The sequence below is a fragment of the Macaca mulatta genome, chromosome 16 (genome assembly GCF_049350105.2).
Source record: "Macaca mulatta isolate MMU2019108-1 chromosome 16, T2T-MMU8v2.0, whole genome shotgun sequence".
NCBI lineage: Eukaryota > Metazoa > Chordata > Mammalia > Primates > Cercopithecidae > Macaca > Macaca mulatta.
Window position 1 is genome coordinate 5307645 of NC_133421.1, and position 27856 is coordinate 5335500.

Genomic DNA, 27856 nt, shown 5'->3' on the forward strand with positions numbered 1-27856 from the left:
AAGACCACCCTGGCCCACATGGTGAAACCCATCTGTACTAAAAACACAAAAATTAGCTGGGCATGGTGGCGTGCACCTGCAGTCCCAGCTACTAGGGAGGCCGAGACAGGAGAATTGCTTGAACCAAGGAGGCAGAGGTTGCAGTGAGCTGAGATCGCGCCACTGCACTCTGGCCTGGCAACAGAGCGAGACTCCATCTCAAAACAAACAAAAAAATAAATAACATAAAATACTGATATTATTGGATGATAACCCACTGAATAAAGAAGCCAGGATTCTAAACTGAGGTAAATAAACAAACAAATACGTAAAAACAGAAAGCTCTTCCGTAGAGCACCTGTCTACTAGTAAAGAAATGATACAGTCAGAAAGGCATCAACAGATACTAAAGCTACTGCATGAAGCTCCGATGAGCAACAGCTATTTACATGATTTCAAAGTATCTGCCCACCAATTTTTTATTTTATTCATTTTTTAATTTTTAAAAATAGGGATGAGGTCTTGCTATGTTGCCTCCCAAAGTGTTGCAATTACAGGCATGCGCCACTGTATCTGGCCAGCCCACCAATTTTTAAATTACAAATGGAAAAATAGTAACTTTACAGTGGAAAAACCTAGTGATGATTATCTTAACCAAGTGAATAAAGTGAACGCCCCTAGGACTGGGACGAGTAAGTATCCCAGGCCTCCTGACGTGATGCCTTGAAATAACATGACATTGCTTCTGTGGCACGACTGTCTGAAATGCACAACCCAAATTCAACCACGAGGAATCATCAGACAAACCCAAACTGAGGGACATTCTATACAATAGTAAACCTATACTCTTGGAAAACATGGGAGGATAGAAGTAGTTCCAGCTTAAGGGGGACTAAGGAAACATTACATACTTACACACTCAGTCCTGGATGGATCCTAGACCTGGGGGCTGGGCGGGGAATATATAAAGGACATTATTGGAACAACTGACAAAATTTGAATATCGACTATGGATTAGGTAACAGTACTGTATTAATGTTAAATTTCTTGATTTTGGTAAGTGTGCTATGTATAAGACAATGTTCTTGTTCTTTGGAATACATTTAGGGGTGATGGCTTTTGTCTTCAATTAACTCTCAAATGATTGAAAAAACCAATATGTGTATATGTGTATGCATATATACACATACACATTTTAAATGCCCACCAAAAGTCACTGTGTGTAAACAGTCTTATGAGAAGGGAATTAGAACTGAATGGTACATTGGCAATGTTCAGGAGGACGTTGCTGTAATAAAGTTTCATTTTAAAGATTTCATAATTCAGATGGTAACTGGCTGAAAACATATGGGGCAAACCAGTTTTAACAGAAAATAACTCACTTTAGCCAGAAGTCACAGAAATATACAAATAGTTAATATTCACTTTTAAAATCAGAAATTCCAACTCAGGTGGCAAACAATTACTTCATAAGCACAGAATATTATAGTTCAAAAGGAACTTTGAGATTACTTGATCTAACTTCTATCCAAAAAAAAAGGATGTCATTCCATAATAACTCATTTTGATTGAAAATACGAAACAATACCAAATATCATATTTACCTTTTGTAGCAAATCTCATGAATAACCTGTTTCCTTTAGCAAGTTTGTTAGCTGGACGAAGATCGTTTCTTAACAAAGACTCCTCTTCTACCTGAGACAACGTGTCCAACTTAAGAAAGAAGAGTATTTTTAATATAAAAATTAAAGTCCTTTTGATATTTATTCAGTAGTAAAGCTACCATCAAGAAAAGCATTCTACCTTTAATACTTGCAAGCATTACAGCACTAGTTCCTCTGTAGAATTTCTAACTCAGAGGTTTCCCCAGCCCACCTTGTCTAAAAGAACAGTCTCCATCATTCTCTATCCCCTACTCTTTAGTTTTCACAGCACTCATCGCCACCTGACACAGTGTAAGGTATCTGTGCATCAGTATATCCTCTGTACTCCCCACTAGAGTGCAGGCTCCAAGAGGGCCAGGACTTTGTTTGACTTGAAGCTATATCCCTAGCACTTAGAATACGGTATACAATAGGTACTCAGGAAATATTTTTTAAATGAATACATGCTAATATTTTTAACAATAGTACATAATCCATTAGGAAGTATGCCATTACTTGCTGTTTCTTCATTTTACCAATTAGATAACACTTCGAAGTATTTCTCAATAAAACTATTTTCTCTTTTGTAGAAGCATGAGTACTATTCTGAGATTTCAAGGTGAATCGTTATATCCATGCGAACTTAAAGGACAAGAGCCTGGTGCACCCTCAGAAGGTCTAACGGTGAAAGCTAGAGAGCCGGGCACGGTGGCTCAAGCCTGTAATCCCAGCACTTTGGGAGGCCGAGATAGGCAGATCACAAGGTCAGGAGATCGAGACCATCCTGGCTAATACGGTGAAACCCCGTCTCTACTAAAAAATACAAAAAACTAGCCGGGCGAGGTGGTGGGCGCCTGTAGTCCCAGCTACTCGGGAGGCTGAGGCAGGAGAATGGCGTGAACCCGGGAGGCGGAGCTTGCAGTGAGCTGAGATCCGGCCACTGCACTCCAGCCTGGGCGACAGAGCAAGACTCCGTCTCAAAAAAAAAAAAAAAAAAAAAAAAAAAAAAAGAGAAAAAAACACAACTAAGTCTTTAAGGCTTAAATTAAAAAGACAGTAAGCAACTTTTTACAGTAACTTTCCACCTGTCTTTCCACTGTTACTAACCTCCACATCACTGGAATTCTCATCTTCAACCTCTCCTTCTTCAGCTTCATCATCCTCTGAACTGTCCTCTTGCTTGTCTAAAATGGAATGTGAAGGACAAGACGAAACAAGATAAAATATTTCATAAAATGAGATACAAGATGAACTATCTCATATAATTTTAAAAGTCCAGTATTTTCTCCTATTTCCTGATGATCTAAAGCATCATAGCTTAGTTCAGAAATGCTTGGTGATGAGATGCTACATAGAGCTCTGCTCAGAAACTCAAAGACCCACAACAGGACTGTGTAAAGAAGGACTTTCAGACCCCAGTTCCCTCCTTTGTGTTCAGTTACCTTTTTTCCTTTTCTCGGCTGACTTGTCCTCACTGGCATCCCTGCTTCTTATCTTATCCTGGGCAGGCAGGGAGCTCATATTGATAAGTGCTCGTGTGGCTGTCATTTCATCCAGCCAAACTACATTACCTAAAATAAAATGTAAAATAAGACATTACATGGCTTTGCAAATGGTAAAAGCTTCTTGAGAGTAGATTCCGCATCGCATTCATCACTACAGCCCCATCTAGCAACAGATTATCATCAGTAAATATACAAACCAACTAATGAAGAGAAACACAGACCAGGCATGGTGACTCAAGCCTGTAATCCCAGTACTTTGGGAGGGTAAGGCAGGAGATTTGCTTGAAGGGAGATCATCCTGGGCAACATAGTGACACCCTGTCTCTACAAAAAATAGAAAAATTAGCTGGGTATGGTGGCATGAGCCTGTAGTCCAGGTGCTTGGGAGGCTGAGGTGGGAGGATGGATTGAGTCCAGGATATTGAGGCTGCAGTGTGCTGAAGTCACACCACTGCACTCCAGCCTGGGTAACAGGGTGAGGCTTTGTCTCAAAAGAAATGAGAAGGCCGGGCGCGGTGGCTCAAGCCTGTAATCCCAGCACTTTTGGAGGCCGAGACGGGCGGATCACGAGGTCGGGAGATGGAGACCATCCTGGCTAACCCGGTGAAACCCAGTCTCTACTAAAAAAAAAAAAAAAAATACAAAAGAAATGAGAAGCTGAAGGAAGGGAGGGAGGGAGGAAGGGAGGGGGGGAGGGAGGGAAAGAGAGAGATGAAAGAAAGAGAAAGAAAGAAGAAAGAAAGAAAGAAAGAAAGAAAGAAAGAAAGAAAGAAAGAAAGAAAGAAAGAGAGAGAGAGAGAGAGAGAGAGAGGGAGGGAGGGAGGGAGGGAGGGAGGGAGGGAGGGAGGGAGGGAGGAAGAGAAAGAGAAAGAGAGAGAGAGAGAGAAAGAGAAAAAGAGAGAGAGAGTGAGAGCGAGCGCACTCTGGGAGGCCGAACCGGGCGGATCATGAGGTCAGAAGATGGAGACCATCCTGGCTAACATGGTGAAACCCAGCCTCTACTACAAATACAAAAAATTAGCCGGACATGGTGGCAGGTGCATGTGGTCCCAGCTAATCGGGAGGCTGAGGCAGAATGGCATGAACCTGGAAGGCAGAGCTTGCAGTGAGCCAAGATGATGACACTGCATTCCAGCCTGGGCAACAGAGTGACACTGTCAAGAAAATAAAAAAAAAGAAAAGAGAAGAAAAGGAAAGGGGGAAGGGAAGGGGGAAAGGGGAAAGGGGAAGGGGAAGGGGAAGGGGAAGGGGGAAGGGGAAGGGGGAAGGGGGAAGAAGGAAAGGGAAAGGGAAAAGAGAGAGGAAAGGGAAGGGAAAAGAAAGAAAAGGATAGTAAAACCTCTCTGATGAAATTAGCCTAGAGCTGCATTTCCAAACTGGGTTCCACAAAATAAGTATTCCATGAAAAAGGGTTGTGTATATTAAAACTACTTGGGACAGAACACAGGTAGTTAAATACTGAATATTCAAGTATTAGCAGTTCTTGATGATAACTGTCAAATAAGTTTGGATTGTCCTTTACACTACCGCCCCCTACAGGAAGCCCTTTGCTGTTCCTTGTCGGGACGTGCTAAGTGATGTTCCCCCTTCCCTCTGGAAAACGTGGGTGACGGAGGTATCCCTGGGATATGGAGAATGGAGGCATGACAGCCAGTTGGCTTTGTAGCAACTAATTTAATGTGCCCCTTTAAGGAAGATAATTTAGCAAGAAAAGGGTTTTGAGAAGTCTCACAGAAAATAAACCTCTTTAACTTTGTTTAAAAGAGTATTTCTCAAACTTCTGTGTCCCCTGTATCTCAGTTTGGGAAATGAAGGTCTGAGGCTCTCACTTCTGTTACTAATGTGCCACGTGGCCTTAGGCAACATGTTCCTTCCTCTGTTTCTCAGGTTCTGATAAATAACACGAGGTAGGTGAACTAAGTAATTCTGAGAGCCCCTCCAATTCTACTATGCCTTCACAGTTTTAATGACTGAGATCAGGGTTAGTAAACTATAACCCTCAAGCAAAAGTTAGCCCACCACCTGTTGTTTATTTATATTTGTGCCAGCTTTATGTAGGTATGATTAATATACAATAAACTACATACATCTACCACCTGTTTTTTGTTTTTTGTTTTTTTGTTTTTTTTGAAATGAAGTCTTACTCTGTTGCCCAGGCTGGAGTGCAATGGCACTTTCTCGGCTCGCTGCTGCCTCTGCCTCCCGGATTCAAGCAACTCTCCTGCCTCAGCCTCCTGAATAGCTGGGATTATAGGCATGCATTGCCACATCAGGCTAATTTTTGTATTTTTAGTAGAGACGGGGTTCTGCCAGGTTGGCCAGGCTGGTCTTGAACTTCTGATCTCAAGTGATCTGCCCAAAGTGCTGGGATTACAGGAGTGAGCTACCATGCCCGGCCTACCACCTGTTTGTGTAAATAAAATTCTACCGGAAAACAGCCAGGCTCATAGTTTACGTATTATTTATAGTTGCTTTCATGCTACCACAGCAGAGCTGAGCACGTGTGACAGAGACCGTTAAGCCTACAAAGCCTCAAATATCTGTATTCCAGCCCTTCACAGAAAAAGCTTTGCCGGTTCCTGATTTGGATAGTGTAAGTTAAACAGAAAGAAAAAAGGAGAAAAATGTTTCACTCAGTCATGTTTCTCCTTCAGTGAAGACACCTTCCGAAGAGAGCAGCTAAGAAAACCAGGCTGCTATCCAGGGTGCTACCTAGTAGGTCAGCCAGCTGGCAGCAAGGAAAGCCAGACTAGACGTGAGTCAAGACAAGAAGCCAGCAAAGCAGTAACAAGAGGTCAGGTCAGACTTACAGTAAGCAGAAAGTTAAAATTACAGTTGGCCCACAAGGTGGAAAGCTCATGGGTTAGGGCAAGCAGGTGATATTCTAGAACACGCAGTTCAAGGCAAGCAGAAAGGAGAGGTCTACGAGAGTGTTTAGCTCTAGGTCATTCTGCTATTCAGAATGACACTCGACATGTCGAGTGTGTATACTGGTCTCTCTCTAGGTCAGAGACACAGCCCTCTGAGTAACAGTACAGAAGGCAGCAACGACAAAGTCCAAGGCTCTGAAAATGCAGCCCCAAGTCTATGCAGTTGGATCCTCTCCTTTATTGGGAAAAGGTGAGTGTTAAAGGGGCCTCACTCGAGTATGGCAGATTCAGAAGCCAGTAACCCACCTCCTAGAGCCCTGGCCACCACCTCTAAGCTGACTTGGAAGACTACGGGGTATGGGCTGGCAGACTGGTAAAGGCATGCTGGGCTTCACTGCTCGACAAGTTTTTCTCTCCTGGACTAACAGCAGAAGTTAGGCATAAACAAGTAGTATGAGCCATAATCATTCATCATCTCTGATGGCAGGACCTCTTGAAAAATCATCAACAAAAGCATATTCACAGAAAACTCGGTGTACTTACAGGAGGTATCATCCAACCACTCGATGTGAGCTGGAGGATATTCTTTAAAATAGGAAAAGACATCTTGGGTGCTCATCTCATCTACTCCGCAAATATAGATTGTCTCCAGTCTCACTTTGGGAATTGCTAGAAAGACAAGACACAGAAAAGATGATAGAATTTTCCTGCCCGCAACTGCACATCCCATCCGCCCTCCTTCCTAACAGTTCAGACAGCACGAGTTTAGAAAGAAACATGCTGAGAGAAACTACAATTATTTCAAAAGAGCACGAGACACAACAGTAAGATAAACTACCTTAACTTTTATCACTGAACAACAGCATTAATTCGGAGCAGGTGTATCAGGCTCAGAAATATCAAACAAAGGGTGTTGATAAAATACATGATACCTCTCCCCACATTAATCTGTAGCAATCAGAGCACTATCAAGCTCAACAGGAGTATTTGTTGAAGCTAACTGGCTGATTCCAAAATTTTTAAATGTATATTGAAGAGAAATGTGCAGTAGTGGAGACAATTCTGAAAGATGCTGCCCATGACTATGTCAAAGCATGAAACTAAAGAGATCCTACAAGTCAATTAAGAAAAAAAAGACAACCCAAAATAAAAATGGGCAAAGGACATGAGTAAGCAATTTACATAAAAGGAAATACAAAAGGCCAATAACCATGTGAGGAGATGGGCTGACCTCACTACTGATCATTAACATGCACATGAAAACAAGAGGACAGCAGTTTTCACCGACCAGATTTTACATCTCATTTTTCCCGCGTCTCTGGTACTTGAATCAAGATATCTTACATATTTTAGTGCGAAATGTTGGCAGTAAGTAGGGGAAAGAGTTACTTCCCCTGCTGGTGGGCATCGTCACTTTGAAGGGCAAACTGGAAGGGTCTATTAAAAACGTAATTCTGGCCAGGCACGGTGGCTCAAGCCTGTAATCCCAGCACTTTGCGAGGCCGAGACGGGCGGATCACGAGGTCAGGAGATCGAGACCATCCTGGCTAACACGGTGAAACCCCGTCTCTACTAAAAAATACAAAAAACTAGCCGGGCGAGGCGGCGGGCGCCTGTAGTCCCAGCTATTCGTGAGGCTGAGGCAGGAGAATGGCGTGAACCCGGGAGGTAGAGCTTGCAGTGAGCCGAGATCGCGCCATTACACTCCAGCCTGGGCGACAGAGCGAGACTCCGTCTCAAAAAAATAATAATAAAATAAAATTTAAAGAAAGAATTTAATGGCTGTTACTCCCAAGCATGTTTTTACATGCTAGTAACAAAATTAAAAATTTTTTTCTCCCATCCTTCTTCTGTAGATATATGCTACTACTTCTATTTAAAACAAAAAAATTTTACAAATAAAAAAATGTGTTTAACAATTTTAAACACATAATAATTTTAAATCTCAAAGAGTTAAGAGATGCGTTTAACAGGAGCCCATGTGAGTGTGGCCAGAGTAACTCAGTTGAGTACTTTCCTGACAGCCCAGATTTAAAAAGATAAAGATACTGTGAAGATTTATGAATCCAGGTGGGCATTGTGGCTCATGCCTATAATCCCAGCACTTTGGGAGGCTGAGGTGGGAGGACTGCTTGAGCCCAGCAGTTCGAGAGGCCAGCCTAGGTAACACCAGGAGACCCTATCTCTACCAAAAATTTAAAAATTAGCTGAGTGTGGTGGTGTACAGCTACAGTCCCAGGTACTCAGGAGGCTGAGGTGGGATTGCTTGAGCCCAGGAGGTTGAGGCTGCAAAGAGCCATGATCGCACAACCGCACTCCAGCCTGGGCAACAGAGTAAGACCTTTTCCAAAAGAAAAAACCACCGTGCTCAGCTAATTTTTTTATTTTTTGCAGAGATGGGGTTTCAGTATGTTGCCCAGGCTGGTCTTGAATTCCTGACCTCCAGTGATCCGTCTGTCTCGGTCTTCCAAAGTGCAGGATCACAGGTGTGCACCACTGCACCCAGCGCCTGCCTCTCTTTTTTTTTTTTCTTTGTATCTTTACCTGCTTCTTTTGAACAGGATTATTCATTGCCCAAGTTTTGATGTGTACGACTTCTCTAACTTAAAATAGACATGTGAGGCTGGGTGCAGTGGCTCGTGCCCGTAATCCCGGCACCTTGGGAGGCCGAGATGAGAGGATTGCTTGAACCCAAGAGTTTGAGACCAGCCTGGGCAACATAGTGAGACCTTCTCTATTTTTTTAAAAAAAAAAAAGACATCTGAGGCCAGAAATTTTGTTCCTTATACTCTTTCCTGTTTGCTTTTAAGGTATTTCTTCACCTGTAGGTTTTTTTAATGTTGTAATGTTATGATGCCCTTGGCAATTATTTTTGTCATTTTTTTTGGTCTTTGTTTTCTATGCTAGTCTCATTTAAAATTAATGTTTTTTGTCAGATCAACACGTCTCCCTAATGTTTTCTCCCTAATCCTCGGTCTGTTTCCTCTATCATCACTTGGGGCTCTCCCTGCTTTCTGCTGCCTTCTAGGAAACCATCTCCTTACTTCCCTTAGGCTCTTTCTGTTCCAAAGTCATGGCTTTTAATTCCAAGCACCGAGAAGGCCCTTGGACTCAATCAATCTTATCCACATTCAGGCCTCTGCTCACTACTGCACTGCCAGCCACTAACAAGGACTTCCTGGGGTTCCCTGGAAAAGAGAAGGTGGCGAATTTCAGGTGAGCACAACTTGCCAAAGCACACAGGTAGGAGAGAGACAGATTACAATGAGAATGGCACGATCTGAACGACTAATGCCAGGCTATACAGTAACATGGAAATGCTGACCATGGACTGTCCAGGGAACGAAAAAAAGCAATGTGACTACAAAGGAGAAAAACAGAAGTTCACGCCCATAAGAGATTGGAAGGAAACACACGGAATATTGACAATGACTGGGTTTGGATGGTAGACTGTGAGCAACTTTTCTTCCTGTTCTATGTTCCAAATGTGCTTTGGTGAGCATGAACTGTTTGTAAAAGAGCTAATGAAGAAAAGATTAGAGTCCAGAGTGAACAGGCTCATCAAAAATGCTGACAGCAGGCTGGGCACGGTGGTTCATGCCTGTAATCCCAACACTTTGGAAGGTCGAGGTGGGCAGATCACCTGAGGTCGGGAGTTCCAGACCAGCCTGACCAACATGGAGAAACCTCGTCTCTACTAAAAATACAAAATTAACCAGGCGTTGTGGCTCATGCCTGTAATCCTAGCTACTCGGGAGGCTGAGGCAGGAGAATCGCTTGAACCCGGGAGGCGGAGGTTGCGGTGAGCCTATCATGCCATTGCACTTCAGCCTGGGCAACAAGAGTGAAACTCTGTCTAAAAAAAAAAAAAAAAAATGCTGACAGCTTTCTTTTTGTGTTTATAGCAAAATCTGCTTTGGGAAGATGATGCAAAAAAAAAAAAAAGGCAGAACTGTTGACCTATTTTGCTATTCTGCTAACAACTATCATTAAAGAACAGTCAAAACTCAAGTTAGGTGACAAGAGCATAAGAATTTAGATTTAAATCTTCTAGTCTAGAATTATATCCCACGTACTAACTCAAACACACAGCTACGATTTCAGAATTAGGTAGTAATCTCTAAAAAGTAGCAGGGAAGTACCTTAAAACTGTGAGAAGGGTTAATCCTGTACAGGTTTTCACAAAAAAAAAAAAAAAAAGGAAAAATTCCCAAATCTCAGATTGAAAAGCTCACTGTCAGTCTCTGAAACTTTTTTTTAAATAAAGGTTATTAGAATCCATGATCCCTTTAAAAACTAAGTCTTAAGCCAGGTGCGGTAGCTCACGCCTGTAATCCCAGTACTTTGGGAGGCTGAGATGGGAGGATCACTTGAATCTAGAAGTTCAAGACCACCCTGGGCAACACAGTGAGATCCCATCTCTAAAAAATAAATAAATAAATAAATAACCAAATCTTTCCCACAGGAAATGACGGCAGTTCCGTAAGGAGCAAGCTCCAAGCCTGTGGATGAAACAAAAAAAGGCACACTAACCTCATTTCTTTTTTGATACGATTACCAGGTCAAGAAATTCAGAGAATACATAGATGGGGCTCTATTTCAAGTTCATTAAGGCATGTAATCTAGTTCCTCATGACAGTAAAATGAACCGTGGGCCTTATGGTAATAGAATAAGACTTATGATACTGGAAGACACTGCCCACCCTTCAACCACTGGATGAAGAAACAGAAGCCATGTGTACACAATGGAGAGCAAGAAGCTGAGGAGTAGAGCTAGGAGCTGAAAGGTGGAGTTACGATGAAAATTCACTCAACAGACTGAAAGCAGAGGTTTGAAATCAACAGGATGTAATTTAATAGGAATACATTTAAAAGTAATTTTTTTTTAAAGTGCCTCAAGTACATGATGAGAAAGCCTGCTCTGATGGGCACCATTCCTGGGGAAAAGACCTAAGTGCTCTGGCTGCATACAGGGTGACTGCAACACTGAAATGGCGGAGACAGAGACAACGGTGAGTGACAGTCCTGCCATTCTCTCTGTGAATCCAACCATAACTGGAACGTGTATCTCGCCTCAGGAAGAACAACAGAAACTGCAAAGTGTTTAGAAAAGGCAGACCAGAAAGTCACAACACACGAAGCAAAGCTGAGCGAATGGGCAGCAAGCCTGTGCCTCTACCACCCGAAGGACTACTGGATGAAAGGACTTCACAGTCACACAGCAACTAACAGACAGAAATTACTAGAAGGCAATGCTCAACACAAGTAAGTATCCAAAAATAAAGTTGTCTGCTTCATAAATAGTTCTCACGCCATCACTTAAGAAACATTCAGGCAGCGGCCAAAAGACCATTAGGAAGTTTGCTAAAAGGCCTGCAGGGCTGGGCAGAAGATTAACCTAGATGACCTCCAAGGTCTCTTCCACCCATGAAAGCTTGAATCTTGGGCATAAAGAGACCAAAGCTGTTTGACACTGAATCATTCAAACATAGCAAGTCATTCTTTTTTTTTTTTTTTTTTTTTTTTTTTGAGACGGAGTCTCGCTCTGTCGCCCAGGCTGGAGTGCAGTGGCCGGATCTCAGCTCACTGCAAGCTCTGCCTCCCGGGTTCACGCCATTCTCCCGCCTCAGACTCCCGAGTAGCTGGGACTACAGGCGCCCGCCACCTCGCCCGGCTAGTTTTTTGTAGTTTTAGTAGAGACGGGGTTTCACTGTGTTCACCAGGATGGTCTCGATCTCCTGACCTCGTGATCCACCCGTCTCGGCCTCCCAAAGTGCTGGGATTACAGGCTTGAGCCACCGCGCCCGGCCAGCAAGTCATTCTTGATGCAGAAAAGTCTAGTGTACCACATCCCAAACTGTTTGAATGCTGGCAGAGCAGTTAGGAACACAGGTTTCAGTCCGATCAGCCTTTGAACCTCAGCCTTCCTACTTACTTAGCTGTGGGACCACAAGCAAGTTTCCCAACCTCGTAACACCTTACTTTTCTCCTCGGTGAAATGGAAATAATAAACACCTTCTCCTCACAGGGCTGTTGAAAGGGTAAGTTAATCACGTAGCAGAGTGACTGGCACATAGTAAGCACTTAACAAATGTTATCTTTTATTATTGTTGTTGGTATTAATAACAAATAACTTGAACTTGACAACTAGTGTGGATGCAGGAGTCAACATACTTATTCCAATTTCCTCACTCTCCCAAGAAGCTAGGTCACTTCAGTGATGGCTGGGAAGATGGAGAACACCAGATAATGAGAACTAACATTACCTGGGCACCTGCTGTGTGCCAAGCGCCACTCTATGAACTGGAACATTTTGTTACAGTCCCCAGCAGCCCTATAAGAATTCCTCTCATTGGCTGGGCGTGGTGGCTCACGCCTCTACTCCCAGCACTTTGGGAGGCTGGGGTGGGTGGATCACGAGGTCAGGAGTTCAAGACCTGCCTGGTCAACGTGGTGAAACCCCGTCTCTACTAAAAATATAAAAATTGGCTGGCCGTGGTGGCAGGCGCCTGTAATCCCAGCTACTGAGGAAGCTGAGGCAGGAGAATCATTTGAACCTAGGAGGCGGAGGTTGCAGTGAGCGAGATTATACCACTGCACTCCAGTCTGGGCGACAGAGCGAGACTCCTTCTCGAACAAACAAACAAAATAACAACTACCCGAGAAGATATAAAAAGAATAACTATTGGCTGGGTGCGATGGCTCACACCTGTAATCCCAGCACTTTGGGAGGCCAGGGTGAGTGGATCACAAGGTCAGGAGTTCAAGACCAGCCTGGCCAAGATGGTGAAACCCCGTCTCTACTAAAACTACAAAAATTAGCTGGGCACAGTGGTAGGTGCCTGTAATCCTAGCTACTCAGGAGGCTGAAATAGGAGAATTGCTTGAACCTGGGTGGCAGAGGTTGCAGTGAGCCGAGATCGCACCATCGCACTCCAGCCTGGGCGACAGAGAGGGGAAAAAAAACGGCTGGGCGCAGTGGCTTACACCTGTAATCCCAACACTTTGTGAGGCCAAGGTGGGTGGATCATGAGGTCAAGAGATTGAGACCATCCTGGATAACACGGTGAAACCCCGTCTCTACTAAAAAATACAAAAAATTAGCTGGTGTGGTGGCGGCGCCTGTAATTCCAGCTACTCGTGAGGCTGGGGCAGGAGAATCGCTTGAACCCAGGAGGCGGAGCTTGCAGTGAGCCGAGATCGCGCCACTGCACTCCAGTCTGGGCGACAGAGCAAGACTCTGTCTCAAAAAAAAAAAAAAAAAAGAAAAGAAAAGAAAACCAGTAACTCTCCCTGGGACCTATCCAACCCCAACTAATGTAAAGTGGTCTGAGATGGGCAGCAGGGTTCCCCAGGGCTCAGGAACACTATCCTAGGCCCTGCTGCCTCCTGGACAAAGAATCGATTGAAATAAGCAAGCTTCCCCAGCTGACATCCACGGCCGGCCTTACTGCCTGTTTTAGGAGTATCTTTAGAACCATGAGATTGGAGTTGTATTTAAAAAAAAATTTTTTTAGGCCGGGCGCGGTGGCTCAAGCCTGTAATCCCAGCACTTTGGGAGGCCGAGACGGGTGGATCACGAGGTCAGGAGATCGAGACCATCCTGGCTAACACGGTGAAACCCCGTCTCTACTAAAAAATACAAAAAACTAGCCGGGCGAGGTGGCGGGCGCCTGTAGTCCCAGCTACTGGGGAGGCTGAGGCAGGAGAATGGCGTGAACCCGGGAGGCGGAGCTTGCAGTGAGCTGAGATTCGGCCACTGCACTCCAGCCCGGTCAACAGAGCAAGACTCTGTCTCAAAAAAAAAAAAAAAAAAAAAAAAATTTTTTATATTAAAAGTTAACCCCAAAAGTGATCCTATTAAGGTAAGTATCGTATTTCCATTTCACAGACAAGGAGACTGAAACTAACAAGGCTCAAGAACTTGTCCTCAGTCACAAAGGAACTGAGACTAGATTCTAGGAGGCTTTCGCACCCTAAAGAGCTCCAACAAAAGTGAGAAAGCATTTCAAGTGGGTGAGCAGAGATGCTCCATGGGGGAAGTGACACCTGACCAGAGATAAGGCACGGGACAAGGAAGGGCAAATGTGCGGAGTGAAAGGCATGAGCCATATCAGAGGCAAGGCGCCCCAAGGAATGCTCTCGGGACCAGAAGTCGACAGGTGTGATAAAGCTATGGTGCCCTCGAGGTAGAGTTGTCAGAGAGACACACGGGGACGCTCGTGCCTGGAGGTACAGGCACATGAATGTCAAGCCTCACCGCTGTCCCTGGCCTCCACAGGACTTCTCCTCAAACAGACACCCCCGCCCATGAGGGAAGCAAGGTCGTGTTTCTGACTTGAACTGGCCATGCAGGATAAAGAGTGAAGCAGCTTCCACAGTTCAGCTCTGCGCCCACACTGCTGCGCCCAGTAGGACGGACTGAGGAGGGACACAATTTCAGTCGACAGCACCATAGCCTACATTACACAGCAACAGAGCAAAGGAGGTAAAAGCAAGGCTTTAGAGTCAAAGAAACCGGGTGTGAATCCTGACTCCACCTTTACTAGCTACATGACCCTGGGCAATTTATTAAACTTCTTTGAGGCTGCTTCCTCCTTTATAAAATAGGGATAAAAATATATTCCTCATAGAGTTGTTGTGAGCAACAAAAAAGAAAGAAATAGGTAATGTGCTTAACAGAGATCTGGTGAAAAAGCAAGTTTACAACAAATAGCAGCTATGCTTTCATTCATTCAATGTATTTACAGAGCTTTTGCTTTTATCAACCAAACAAGGCTAGAGAAGCTCATACAATACAGGCCTTTAACATGCCGTCAGAAGGCTGCCTACTAAACCCTTTATGAACGCCCAAATTTGCAAATGCCACACAGGGAACACTTCTGCATTCATGGATTTATATTAGAGTAGATTAATAAATAAGAACATAGACTCACTAAAAAAGTAGTAATTTTTCCTTTTATGTATAAATTGCTTTAGAAAACTGTGGCAGATTACTATATATGATAACTCGGGGTGAGTTCTAGCGAGCAAAATATCCCAACAAAACACAAAGATCAAATCAAATCACAAGTCCAACGGTAAGGGCAGGCTTAAAACTCAGGGCAGGATTAGTTTAGCTTTCTCTGACAACAGGATGTTATTGAGTGGTTTATATATATCAGATATTCAGACTATCAACAGATTCAGAATTTTTTTTTTTTTAAGACAGAGTCTTGCTCTGTTGCCCAGGCTGGAGTGCAGTGGCGCAATCTCGGATCACTGCAACCTCCGGCTCCCGGGTTCAAGCAATTCTTGCGCCTCAGCCTCCCAAGTAGCTGGGATTACAAGTGCCTGCTACCACGCCCGGCTAATTTTTGTTTATTTTTAGTAGAGACGGGGCTTCACCATGTTGGCCAGGTTGGTCTCAAACTCCTGACCTCAAGAGATCCACCTGCCTTGGCCTCCCCAAGTGCTGGGATTACAGGCATGAGATACCACACCTGGCCAACAGATTCAGATTATCAATAAAAGTGTTAATGGCTTTTCCCCACCAATCTCAAAATTGCTCTAACTCCCCGAAAAGGAAGTCTCACTGTGATACACTTTCACTACATTTAAATGCAAACAAAAGTTAACACCTCGATGATAAAAGCAGAAAATGAGTAAGGGTCCTTAGAAGCACAGGTCCAAATCTCAGCTCTGCCACTAACTGGTAACTTTTTCTGGGCCCCCTCAGAAAAGACAATCTCTTTATTCTCCAGCTCTAACATCTGAGCCAGCTGACAGCATCTGAACTTTAAACAGGTGACCTCAGAAATGGAGACTTCACAGGTCCCTTCTCACAGGAGTGTTTGGATAAGGAGTGGACATGCAAGGCAAGGCAGAAGCATGAGGCGATGGCAGGGAAAAGTCGCTCTCTGGGGATATGTGGACAAATTTCCCCGAAAACACCCCATACCTTTCTTCATCATGTCTCGGTCCAAGGCTACATTTCTTTGGGCAAGATTTACTTCCGATCGAAAATGGAAGCGCTTGGCTCGCTGCTCTTTCTTTTCAATTGCTTCCTAGAAAGTACAGAAAAAGTGAAAGTAGTAAAACATGGAGAAGGCAAATTAAATCACGAATGCATCATGATGCGTCAGTGACAAACCTGAAATAAACAAGAAGAAATAAGCAACACTACACCTTGAAAAACTGTTGCAGAGACCTGGACAGTCACACTCAATGCCTGGGAGGCAGTATGTTAATATTGCTGCAATTTGCAAGCATCTCCAACCTAACACAGCCTGTCACTGTGCCTGGGACATAGTAAGAACTCAATAAGCATTTGCTGAGTGAATGAACAGTCCTTTACAGTTTATGAAGCTATATGACACTTCATTTGTTATTATCGATGATGCTAACAAATTACAACTAAACAATTTCAACATCCCCATTTTCCAGGGGCAGAAATGGAGGCACAAAAAAGCAAAAAGGTTTGCTGGAGATACTTCAGCTAGTAAGCGAGTAGATCTGATTCCAGTGCTATTTCTAGGAGCCCACCTACAACCATTTCACATTGTCTGCGGGCAACGGCAGTCACACCTGTCATGCTCTTCCACATCGTATCTGCCTGAGCAGTCCACTCCCTAAAGCTAGTCTGTTCAAAAACAACACTGAAGCAGAGAAACTCTCTCCCCCTCCAGCCTTGTGGCCATGGAATCACCAGTTTTCATCTTTAAGTGGTAAGAACCATTGACACTTTACTGAAAAAATAATCAGCTTTGTAAGTTTCTTCTAAGAGCTAAAATAAACCCAGGTCCAAAGGTGGGTTTCTGATGGCTCTTAGGAACCCTTCACTAACTGGTTTTGTTTGTTTGTTTTTTGTTTTTGAGACGGAGTCTCACTCTGTCGCCAGGCTGGAGTGCAGTGGCGCGATCTCGGCTCACGGCAACCTCCAACTCCCGGGTTCGAGAGATTCTCCTGCCTCAGCCTCCTGAGTAGCTGTGACTACAGGCGCCCGCCACCACACCCAGCTAATTTTTGTATTTTTAGTAGAGACAGGGTTTCGCCATGTTGGCCAGGATAGTCTCCATCTCTTGACCTCATGATCTGCCTGCCTCAGCCTCCCAAAGTGTTGGGATAACAGATGTGAGCCACGGTGCCCAGGCCCCTTCATTAATTGTATATTGACTTCACCACACTATTTGAAGGTCTGACTATACAGAGCTTGTGGGGATCGGTAAAATTGTAACACTTCTGTTATTTCCCAATAGCTATGCTCATTTTCTTCACTGAAGTCCTCCTAGTACAAACAACAATTTACTTCCTTTAGAAACAAAGCACTGACTCTGAGACTACCACCCTTTTCCCATATACCTGTTTCATATAATGGCAAACGGTGTAAGATTAAGAAGAGTTTACTTTTTAAATTACAGTGAGAAAATATTTTCACTTTATTCTCTTTTCTTGTCTAAAAGATGACCAATTCTCTTTCTTATTTTTTGTTTTGTTTTGTTTTTGGCCTTTAAGTAATCGGAAACACACAGAGACACAGATAAACCATAAAAACGTTAGCTGGGCATGATGGCATCCACCTGTAGTCCCAACTACCTGGGAGGCTGAGGCAGAAGGATCAATTGAATCCAGGAGGCAGAGGCTGCAGTAAGCCGAGATCGCACCCCTGAACTCCAGCCTGGGTGACAGAGTGAGACTCTGCCTCAAAACAAAAACAAAAACAAAAACAAACAAACAACAACAAAAAAAACAAAAAAAGCATTATAAAAAGGTAGGCATGAAATATATTTTTAATTTCGCTTTTATGTATTCAATACAGCAATATATATTATTATTCAGAAATGTAATACAAAATTCTGTTCCAAACTTAACGTTACACATTAAAATCAGAAAAAAGGTCTAAAATGGAACATCACCGATTAAAGCAACTTACATGTATTGACTACATATAAGGAAAATAATAGGCTTGACTCTATGAGATGTTACAATGAAGGTGGTAATCTGGTAATAGCAATCATTAGATACAAGGCAATAGTCTTAAGTACTGAGAATAATTCACTTGACTTGGGCTTCAGACTTTAGACAGCCAGGCAATCAGGAAGTCCTCTTTTTCTGGGTCTACAGCTAATGAGGAATAAAGATTGTTAAGGGCCTACTATGCTGGGCGTGGTGGCTCACGCCTGGAATCCCAGCACTTCAGGAGGCTGAGGCAGGTGGATCACCTGAGGTCAGGAATTCGAGACCAGCCTGATCAATATGGTGAAACCCCATCTCTACTAAAATTACAAAAATTAGCCAGGCGTGGTGGTGTGCTCCTGTCGTCCCAGCGACTCAGGAGGCTGAGGCAGGAGAATCGCTGGAACCCAGGAGGGGGAGGTTGCAGTGAGCCTAGATCGTACCACTGTATTCCAGCCTGGGCAACAGAGCGAGACTCCATCTGAAAAAAAAAGAAAAAGGAAAAAGGGGGGCTGCCTACTATGTGCCAGGCGCTTTTCATATTTTGTTTCATTTCAAGTGGAAACAGTACATATTTTTTTTTAGAAATGGACATACCATTTAAAAAAGCATTCCCAATCCTGGACATTTTCTTAGAAATGGTTCAACACAGTTATCTAGGTAGAGTGATTTTATCTTTTCATGGCTGTAAGAACACACAAATGCTGCCTGCACCGTTTCAGAATGCATGAAGACATCGTTGTATAACACAAACTTTTTTTTGTTGTCCATGCTGGAATGCAGTCGCATGATTTCAGCTCACTGCAGCCTCAACCTGGCAGGCTCAAGTGATCCTCCCACCTCAGCCTCCCGAGTAGCTGGGACTACAGACCTGCACTACCACACCCAGCTAATTTCTGTATCTTTTGTAGAGACGGGTCTCACTATGTTGCCCAGGCTGGTCTCGAACTCCTGGTCTTAAATGACCTACTTGCTGGGCCTCTCAAAGTGCTAGGATTACAGGCATGAGCCAGTGTGCCCGGCCAATAACACCATTTTTTTTTTTAGAAAGAAAATTTAAATCCAGCAACAAAAGAAAAGAGGAAATATTTACTGTTAAGTCCTAGGGATCAAGTTCATTAAGTTCACTTGCTTATCAAGCGAATAAATAAATCATAGCCTGTCTTACCTTGGAGGTGACATCAATTCCAGTGATGAAGCTGCCAGCCTTGTTTTCGTATCTTCTGCTCGTGTCCTAACACAAAGGGGAAGGGTGAGAAATTCAGACAGCAATTGAGGAAAAACCTATGATAAAAGTCGGGCTGACAGCTGGTTCTTCTTTTTTATTTTTTTTTCATTTTTATTTTTTTGTGACAGTGTCTCGCTCTGTTGACCAGGCTGGAGTGCAGTAGAATGATCACAGCTCACTGCAGCCTCGACTCCCCAGGCTCAAGCCATCCTCCCACCTCAGCTTCCCCAGTAGCTGGGCCCTCAGGAATATGCCACCACACCCAGCTCATTTTTTTTTTAATTTTTGTAGAGACAGGGTCTCCCTATGTTGCCCAGGCTGGTCTCCAACTCCTGGGCTAAAGCAGTCCTCCTGCCTCAATCTCCCAAAGTGTTAGGATTACATGCATGAGCCACCACCCAGAGTCTGGTTCTTTTTGTTTATCTGTTTGTGTTTTGAGATGGAGTCTTGCTCTATCACCTAGGCTGGAGGGCAGTGGTGCAAACTCGGCTCACTGCAACTGCTACCTCCCGGGTTCAAGTGATGCTCCTGCCTCAGCCTCCTGAGTAGCTGGGATTACAGGTGTGCGCCACCATGGCCAGCTAATTTTTGTATTTTTAGTAGAGACGAGGTTTCACCATGTTGGCCGGCTGGTCTCAAACTCCTGACCTCAGGTGATCTGTCTGTCTCAGCCTGCCAAAGTGCTGGGATTACAGGCATGAGCCACCGCACCTGGCCAGTCTGGTTCTTTTTGAAGAGTCATTCTTTTCAAAACCCTTCCCCACCCCTGACAACCTTTTATTAAGAAGCCCCATCCCAGTGATTCCATGGTATCAATCAACCACTCCAATAAGAAGAGCAGAGCCTGTCCAAAACCTGAAGTGATTCCATCAACTGAAAGTATCCACGTACAGAAAAATCTAAAGGCTTTTGTGGAAAATGTCAAAAGATGAAGCACAGTCACTTAGCTCCCCAACCTAGTCTGAACGAATTCCCCATGCCCAGCCACCAGGTGGAGCCCAACCCTCCACCTCAATGCAGAAGTCCAGCCTCACCTAGAATTCCTGAGGCAAATACAGCACAGTGCAATGCAAAGGGGATGGGATTTGGAAACCAAGCGAGGACGGAAGCCTCAGCTCTGACGGTCACTAATTACAGGACACTGTATAGTTTCCTTGACCTCTCTGGGTCCCAGTTTCCTGCGTGGTATCTACCTGCCTTCCTGACCTCTTTTACTGCCCTTCCATTAGCGCTACAGAACTTTGCAACGATCCTGGACCCACCCCAGACCCTCTGTGCTTGCTATTGCCCCGGCTGGGGGAACCCCTTTTCAGTCTTCACAAGGGTGGCTCCTTTTTGTCATTGAGAGTTTATATGGAGCATACACTCCAGCAGGGAGGTTGATCTTGATCAAGCACCTAGGGCTGTGTCTTGGTACATAGTGGGGGATGCAATAAATACATGTTGGCCAGGCACGGTGGCTCATGCCTGTAATCCCAGCACTCTGGGAGGCAGAGGCGGGAGGATCACCTGAGGTCAGGAGTTCGAGACCAGCCCGGCCAACATGGAGAAATCCTGTCTCTACTAAAAATACAAGATTAGCCGGACATGGTGGCACACCCCCGTAATTTCAGCTACTTGGGAGGCTGAGGCAGGAGAATCACTTGAACCCAGGAGGTGGAGGTTGTGGTAAACCGAGATCGCACCATTGGGCTCAGCTACTCAGGAGGCTGAGGCAGGAGAATCGCTTGAACCCGGGAGGCAGAGGTTGCGGTGAGCTGAGATTGCGCCATTGCGCTCCAGCCTGGGTAACAAGAGCGAAACTCCGTCTCAAAACAAAACAAAAACCATGTTGAACTGAATGACTGAAAGGATGATAACACCTACTTCACAACTGCAGTGATACTTATTTTGGTTTTGTTTTGTTTTTGAGATGGGGAGAGGCGAAAGGAGGGACCTCGAAGGGGTGTTGCTATATTACTGAGGCTGGTCTGGAACTTAGACTCCTGAACAGCTGGCACTAAAGGTGTGCATGGCCAGTATATTTAAGTGACACAATGTAGTGAATGGTAAATGCTAATATATTAGCTGTTGTTAATCATAATCAATAACGTTTGCCATCTCTAGCGATCATACCTTAACCTTTCTCCATAACTTCAGTCTAAATATGTTGACATGTGGTGAAAAGTAGTTCATATTAAGTTAGAAATTAAGAGGAGTCATCCAGGCCTCAAATCAGCTCTAAGAACTGGATCTACAGCCACCAAGTCACAAGCAAAACACCTCACCATCCCCAGCGCGGTAAATGAGGGATCAAGGGCGTCTATTGATCGTTTGCTAGTTTACTTTCATTAAGAGTGAGATGCTGGGGCCACGGTGTAGGTGCCAGTGGAGCTGCGGCGGGGGGGGGGGGGGGCGGGTGGCGCAAGATGACCCTGAAGTCACGACAGAAACAGTGAGTTTCTGCTGCTGACAAGTGCAGCCCTCCCAAGAGAAAGAGCGAGTGCCATGTTTCACAGATACAAATTCCTCCGGGGCAAGACCCACAGGAGAGACCTGGTTGCTGGCGCCACCCAACAGCTCCTTCTGGGCTGCTCCCGGTTCTGTTCCCGCCCAGGGCTCCCCCTTTATCTCAGCCCTCCAGACACTCCTCACTCACCCCTTTGCACAGCACGGCTCAGAGGGGGCAGCGGAGGGGGGTCCTCAACTCTCTCCCAGCTCTCCGCCACCCCCTCCAGCCCCCTCAACACCCATTTCCGGCGCACCGGCGTCCTTTCTCCCGCTCCGCGTCCCTCCTCCAGCCCGGAGCCCTCGTCCCCAGGACGCTGGCTCCCTTCTCTCCCGCTCCCCAGACTTCCCCGGCTGGGGCTCCAGCCACCGCCCCTTCCGGCCCCCTCCGGCGCTGGGCACTAGCCCCGCGACCTCCTCCTTGCCCCCCGACCCCCGCCCGTACCGGGATCAGTTCCTTGAGCGAGCGCCGCACGGGCACGATTTCCAGCTCGCCCTCCTCCACCTCCATGGGCTCCGGCTCGCCACGGTCAACACCCGACTCCGCCTCAGGGGACGGGAGCCCCAGGTCTGGCCCCGCCGGGGCCTCCGCCTTCACCGACACCCGCAGGCCCCGTACGGCCGCCATAGCTGCCTGCCGGCCGCACCACCGAGAGCCCGCCCCTTACGGCCGCCGGCTAGAGCGCCGCAGCCACTGGCCACAGAGGAGCCGCCGCAGCTACCTAGAGCGTCGCCGGCTTCGGCCAGAAGGCCGCCCTCAGCGCCGCCGCCCCCTGGTGGCGGGAGGAACCCGGGCGTGCTGCGCGGGCGGGACCTGGGGAGGAGAAGGCGGGACTGAGCGGGGACGGGGGCGGGGCCTGCGGGAGCGACGGAGCTTGGAGGAGACCGGGGTAGTCAAGGGTTACAATGTAGCTACGCCTTGAGGCTAAACCTGTACTAAAAGCCACCTTTACTGAGCGATCACCATGGGCCAGACACTTCCAAGCGCTCGAACCCTTAGAACAACTCTATGAAGTAGATCCCATTATGACCCCCATTTCATATATGAGGAAACTGAGGTATAGAAATTGATCCGAGGTGACGCCATTTAAGGGATAAAAGCTGGATCTAAGTCTTCCAGAGTTTACGATGAGCCTTGATATATCACCTCTGGGCAATCTGTAGGTTTATAACGTTACTTGCCTTGCCTGCCTTTGTCTCTTAAAAGTCTCCCCAAAATTGGCCCATGTTACATACACAAAATTTGAGACCTGCCCAAAGGCCAGAACTTGGACACTGATTTCCTGACTCCTGAGGGTGCCATCCACTGTAGACCTGTGAGTGTAGTTTCCTGCGGATACTTCTAGCCTAGTGGGGGAGGGGGGTTGTCTAGGCATCCCGAGGGTGTCACTGATCAGCTGTTAGGTTCTGAGTCCTGATTTTCTTTCTCTCTTTCTTTCTTTCTTTCTTCCTTTCTTCCTTTCTTTTTTCTTCCTTCCTTCCTTTCTTCTCTTTCTTTTCTTCATTTCTCTTTTTCTTCCTTCCTCTCTTTTCTTTCTTACTTTCTTTTCTTTCTTTCTTTCTTTTCTTTCTTTCTTTCCTTCTTTCTTTCTTTCTCTTTCTTTCTTATTTTTTGCAGAGACAGACTTTCACCATGTTAGCTAAGCTGATCTCGAACTCCTAACCTTAAGCCATCCACCCACCTCGGCCTCCCAAAGTCCTGGGATTACAGGCGTGAGCCGCTGCGCCTGGCCTGAGTCCTGATTTTGCGTCTTCCTCCCTGGGTAGCTTTGGACAGGTTTTTGGGTCTGTTTTCGCATCTGAGGAGGGCGTAGGTGAGACCCTGCAGTCTCTGAGGCCCTGCCAGCGCTAACCATGGAGGAGCAAATAATGATAAACTAAGGAAGACCATGGTCCGCATCGGACACACCTGGGTTTCGAGCTGGCTGGCCCTGCCCCATCCACCATGTGTGACCTTAGGCAAGCTGCTTAGCACTTTGGAGTCTCAGTTCCTTCATCAGTAAAATGGACCATTACCTACCTCCAAAGGAGGTTGTGAGGATTAAATGTGATAATTTATATGTAGATACAGGGTCTAACAGAAGGGATGGTTTTTCTTAATTTTGGGCTACATCATAGTTTTTCTTAAATTTGGGCTAAATCGTAGGATAAACACAAGACACAGCTCTTTAGAGGACTAGTTTTATTTGATGAATGGGATACAAAGTAGTTTTAAAAATCGGGTTGAGGCCGGGCATGGTGGCTCATGCCCGAATCCCAACACTTTGGGAGGCCAAGGCGGGCAGATCACAAGGTCAGGAGATTGAGACCATCCTGGCTAACATGGTGAAACCCCATCTCTACTAAAAAAATAAAATAAAATAGCTGGGTGTAGTGGCATGCACTGCTCGGGAGGCTGAGGCAGGAGAATCACTTGAACCCAGGAGGTGGAGGTTGCAGTGAGCTGACATCGCACCGCTGCACTCCAGACTGAGCGACAGAGCAAGACTCTGTCTCCAAAATAAATTTTAAAAAATTGGGTTGAATGCATACATAGAATGCATGTGTGTGTGTGTGTGTGTGTGTGTGTATGTGTGTGTGTTATTTCGAGCAAAATGTGTAGTTGGGGTGGCCAGCTATAGGTGACAGTCACAGCTCTCACCATTACTAGGTCTGTAGGGTGAGGGGATGGGAGAGGAAGGCTGGGCAGGCCCTTCTCCCTGCTGGGGAGGAGCCTTGTTGCTTGAGGACTCAATTCAGTGAGGATTCAGTGTTGCAGTTTGGTGCCATTCAGAAGAGCCCCAGCGCCCTGGCACACCAGCTGGCAGGTACATGAGGAGTCCAGGACAAGCCGGGACATCGGGCAATCATCAAGGCTCCTAGCACTTGTCAGGAAAGCACTCTGTGCCTTGTTCTTTTTGGTCACCTTGCTCACCGTCTCCCACCCCCTTTCCTGTTCGCAGTGCCGCCCTGCTGAGTTGGAGCCACAGAGAATTTAGGAAGGTGGTAAAGCCTAATTTTCAAAAAGTTAAAAAACGTGACTCTCAAACAGATGTCAAATGAACACGTGTCAAAGCTGTTATCCAGTCGTTAGTAGATGGGGAAACCGGTAGAAACGTGAAGAATAGTTTGAAGGGGAACCTGAATGAATATGTAATTGGTCAGTCAAAGGAATGCTGAGATTAATTCGACAAGGCAAGTTAATGTCCTATAAGGCAAGAAACTAGAATCTCCAGGATTCCCTTTACCACCAGACAGAAAACATTTGCATTACTACTGGACAGGAATTATTTACTCGTTATGAATTTCCTTTTCTTTTTTTTCTTTTTTTTTTTTTTTTTGAGACGGAGTCTCGCTCTGTCACCCAGGCTGGAGTGCAGTGGCTGGATCTCAGCTCACTGCAAGCTCCGCCTCCCGGGTTCACGCCATTCTCCTGCCTCAGCCTCCCGAGTAGCTGGGACTACAGGCGCCCGCCACCTCGCCCGGCTAGTTTTTTGTATTTTTTAGTAGAGACGGGGTTTCACCGTGTTAACCAGGATGGTCTCGATCTCCCGACCTCGTGATCCGCCCGTCTCGGCCTCCCAAAGTGCTGGGATTACAGGCTTGAGCCACCGCGCCCGGCCTCCTTTTCTTTTTTTTTTGAAACAGAGTCTCGCTCTGTCTCCCAGGCTGGAGTGCAGTGGTGCAACCTCGGCTCACTGCAAGCTCCACCTCCTGGGTTCACACCATTCTCCTGCCTCAGCCTCCCAAGTAGCTGGGACTACAAGGCACCCGCCACCACGCCCGGCTAATTTTTTTTTTTTTTTTTTTTTTTGTATTTTTAGTAGAGACAGGGTTTCACCGTGTTAACCAGGATGGTCTCAATCTCCTGACCTCCTGATCCGCCCGCCTCGGCCTCCCAAAGTGCTGGGATTACAGGCATGAGCCACCGTGCCCGGCCACTTGTTATGAATTTTCTATAAACCACTACTCTCAGTTGTAAAATACCCTAATCAATAGTGCATAAGAAGTCAGACAAAGCTATACATCTGTAGAGAATCAGATGGTTCCCCAGGCAGATAACACCTGGCACAGTACCAAGAGGGCACTTTCCTTTTTCCTATTTCCAAAGCCTGGATACATATTTTTTTTAGCTGGAGTCTCACTTTGTTGCCCAGACTGGAGTGCAGTGGCATGAGCTTGGTTCACTGCAGCCTCTGCCTCCAGAGTTTTAAGCAACTCTCTGCCTCAGCCTCCTGAGTAGCTGGGATTACAGGTATGTGCCACCACGCCAGGTGATTCTGTATTTTTAGTAGAGATGGGTTTTCACCATCTTGGCCAGGCTGGTCTTGAACTACTGACCTCATGATCCACCTGCCTCAGCCTCCCAAAGTGCTGGGATTACAGGCCTGAGCCACCACACCCGGAAATAATTTTTAATTAACAGAGAAAATCAGGAGAACAGGACATTGGGACAGACCAGAAAGAGAGTTTTAAGAAAGGAGTGAGCAAGTGTCATATTCAGCCATAAGTTCACGATGGAACTTGGTTTGGGTCTAGAGGTTTGTTGGTCATTGGTGACTTTGAGGAGAGCAGAGTCCATGAAGGGGAAGGCGCATTAGTGGGGAGATTTGAGGCAGTGTACACAACTCTCAGGAGAAGTTTATGAAGAGTAGGCTAGAGGGCAGGGAGGATATTAACAGGGTCTTCTAAAAGGTTCCTTTCCTGTGATTTCTTTCATTGAAACTGGTCACTCTGGCCAGGTGCGGTGGCTCACACCTGTAATCCCAGCACTTTGGGAGGCCGAGGTGGGAGGATCACGAGGTCAGGAGATCGAGACCATGGTGAAACCCTGTCTGTACTAAAAGTACAAAAAATTAGCTGGGTGTGGTGGCACGCACCTGTAGTCCCAGCTACTCAGGAGGCTGAGGCAGGAGAATGGTGTGAACCCAGGAGGCGGAGCTCGCAGTGAGCTAAGATGATTCCACTGCACTCCAGCCTGGGTGACACAGTGAGACTCCATCTCAAAAAAAAAAAAAAAGAAAGAAAGAAATTGGTCACTCCCTCTATTTTTTATTTATTTATTTGTTTATTTATTTATTGAGACAGAGTCTCACTCTGTCACCCAGGCTGGAGTGCAATGGCGTGATCTCAACTCACTGAAACCTCTGCCTCCCAGGTTCAAGCGAGTCTCCTGCCTCAGCCTCCCGAGCAGCTGGGATTACAGGCACGTGCCACCACGCCCGGCTAATTTTTGTATTTTTAGTAGAGATGGGGTTTCACCATGTTGCCCAGGCTGGTCTTGAACTCCTGGGCTCAAGAAATCTTCCTGCCTTAGCCTCCCAAAGTGCTGGGATTATAACTGTGAACCACCATGCCCAGCCCTCTCCCTCTGCTTATTCCTTTCCTCTCTTACCCAGCAAGGAGGGGAATAAAAATAACGGAATCCTACTTCTCCTGGAGGGGCACAGGGAAAAGCCATGGAAAGGTCATGTGAGCTCCTCAGGTGAAATCAGATGCTCCCTGAGGGCTGGTAACCTGGTGCACTGGCCTGAGCTCATGCCCCGCTGATTGAAGCAGGGATGTTCTTTTTTTTTTTTTTTTTTTTTTGAGACAGAGTCTTGCTCTGTCGCCCAGGCCGGAGTGCAGCGGTGCAATCTCTGCTCACTGCAAGCTCCGCCTACCAGGTTCACGCCATTCTCCTGCCTCAGCCTCCCAAGTAGCTGGGACTACAGGCACCCGCCACCATGCCCGGCTAATTTTTTTGTATTTTTAGTGGAGACGGGGTTTCACTGTGTTAGCCAGGGTGGCCTCGATCTCCTGACCTCGTGATCCTCCCACCTTGGCCTCCCAAAGTGCTGGGATTACAGGCGTGAGCCACCGCGCCTGGCCCGGGATGTTCTTTAGTGCAGTTTGAAGTTGGGTGCCCGCGACCCCCACGCCTCACACTCCTCAGTTCACGGCTGTCCTTGGAACATGTGCAGGTCAGTCATTGAGGACAAGTTTCCGTGGTTGAAGAAAAGATCCTGAGGCAGCTGACCCTGGTGGGGGCACTGTATCTATGTGCCCCATCCGCTGCATAGCTAAATTCTTGTTTGTTTGTTTGTTTTTCTTTTGAGGTGGAATCTCTCTCTGCCGCCCAGGATGGAGTGCAGTGGTGCCATCTCAGCTCACTGCAAAGCTCCACCTCCCGGGTTCAAGCAATCTTCCTGCCTCAGCCTCCAGGGTAGCTGGGATTACAGGCACCTGCCA

General features: G+C 46.1%; 1 protein-coding gene and 1 long non-coding RNA gene across 8 annotated transcripts in view; both read right to left on the reverse strand.

The window, feature by feature from the left end:
- The window catches only part of NCBP3 (nuclear cap binding subunit 3), a 42729-nt gene extending 20447 nt beyond the window's left edge, over nucleotides 1–22282 (reverse strand). For 5 of the 7 annotated variants that reach the window (XR_013405959.1, XR_013405958.1, XR_013405957.1 and 2 more), the window contains exons 1-7: nucleotides 22092–22282; nucleotides 19100–19165; nucleotides 15938–16043; nucleotides 6541–6666; nucleotides 3065–3193; nucleotides 2730–2806; nucleotides 1584–1692 (exon numbers count right to left, since the gene is read on the reverse strand). Coding sequence is in view for 2 of the 7 variants with exons in the window: in XM_015118257.3 (XP_014973743.1) it covers nucleotides 1584–1692; nucleotides 2730–2806; nucleotides 3065–3193; nucleotides 6541–6666; nucleotides 15938–16043; nucleotides 19100–19165; nucleotides 22092–22274 (796 nt within the window). In the remaining 5 variants the exon portion in view is untranslated. The remainder of the gene's footprint in view (nucleotides 1–1583; nucleotides 1693–2729; nucleotides 2807–3064; nucleotides 3194–6540; nucleotides 6667–15937; nucleotides 16044–19099; nucleotides 19166–22091) is intronic. The other 2 variants (XR_013405960.1, XM_077969979.1) reach the window with 1 other exon arrangement.
- Nucleotides 19250–21609, reverse strand: LOC144335290 (uncharacterized). Its single transcript, XR_013406021.1, has 2 exons — nucleotides 20724–21609; nucleotides 19250–19807 (listed from the first exon to the last, which is right to left on the reverse strand). It is a non-coding gene; the product is annotated as an uncharacterized LOC144335290 (long non-coding RNA).
- Nucleotides 22283–27856: the final 5574 nt, after the last annotated feature.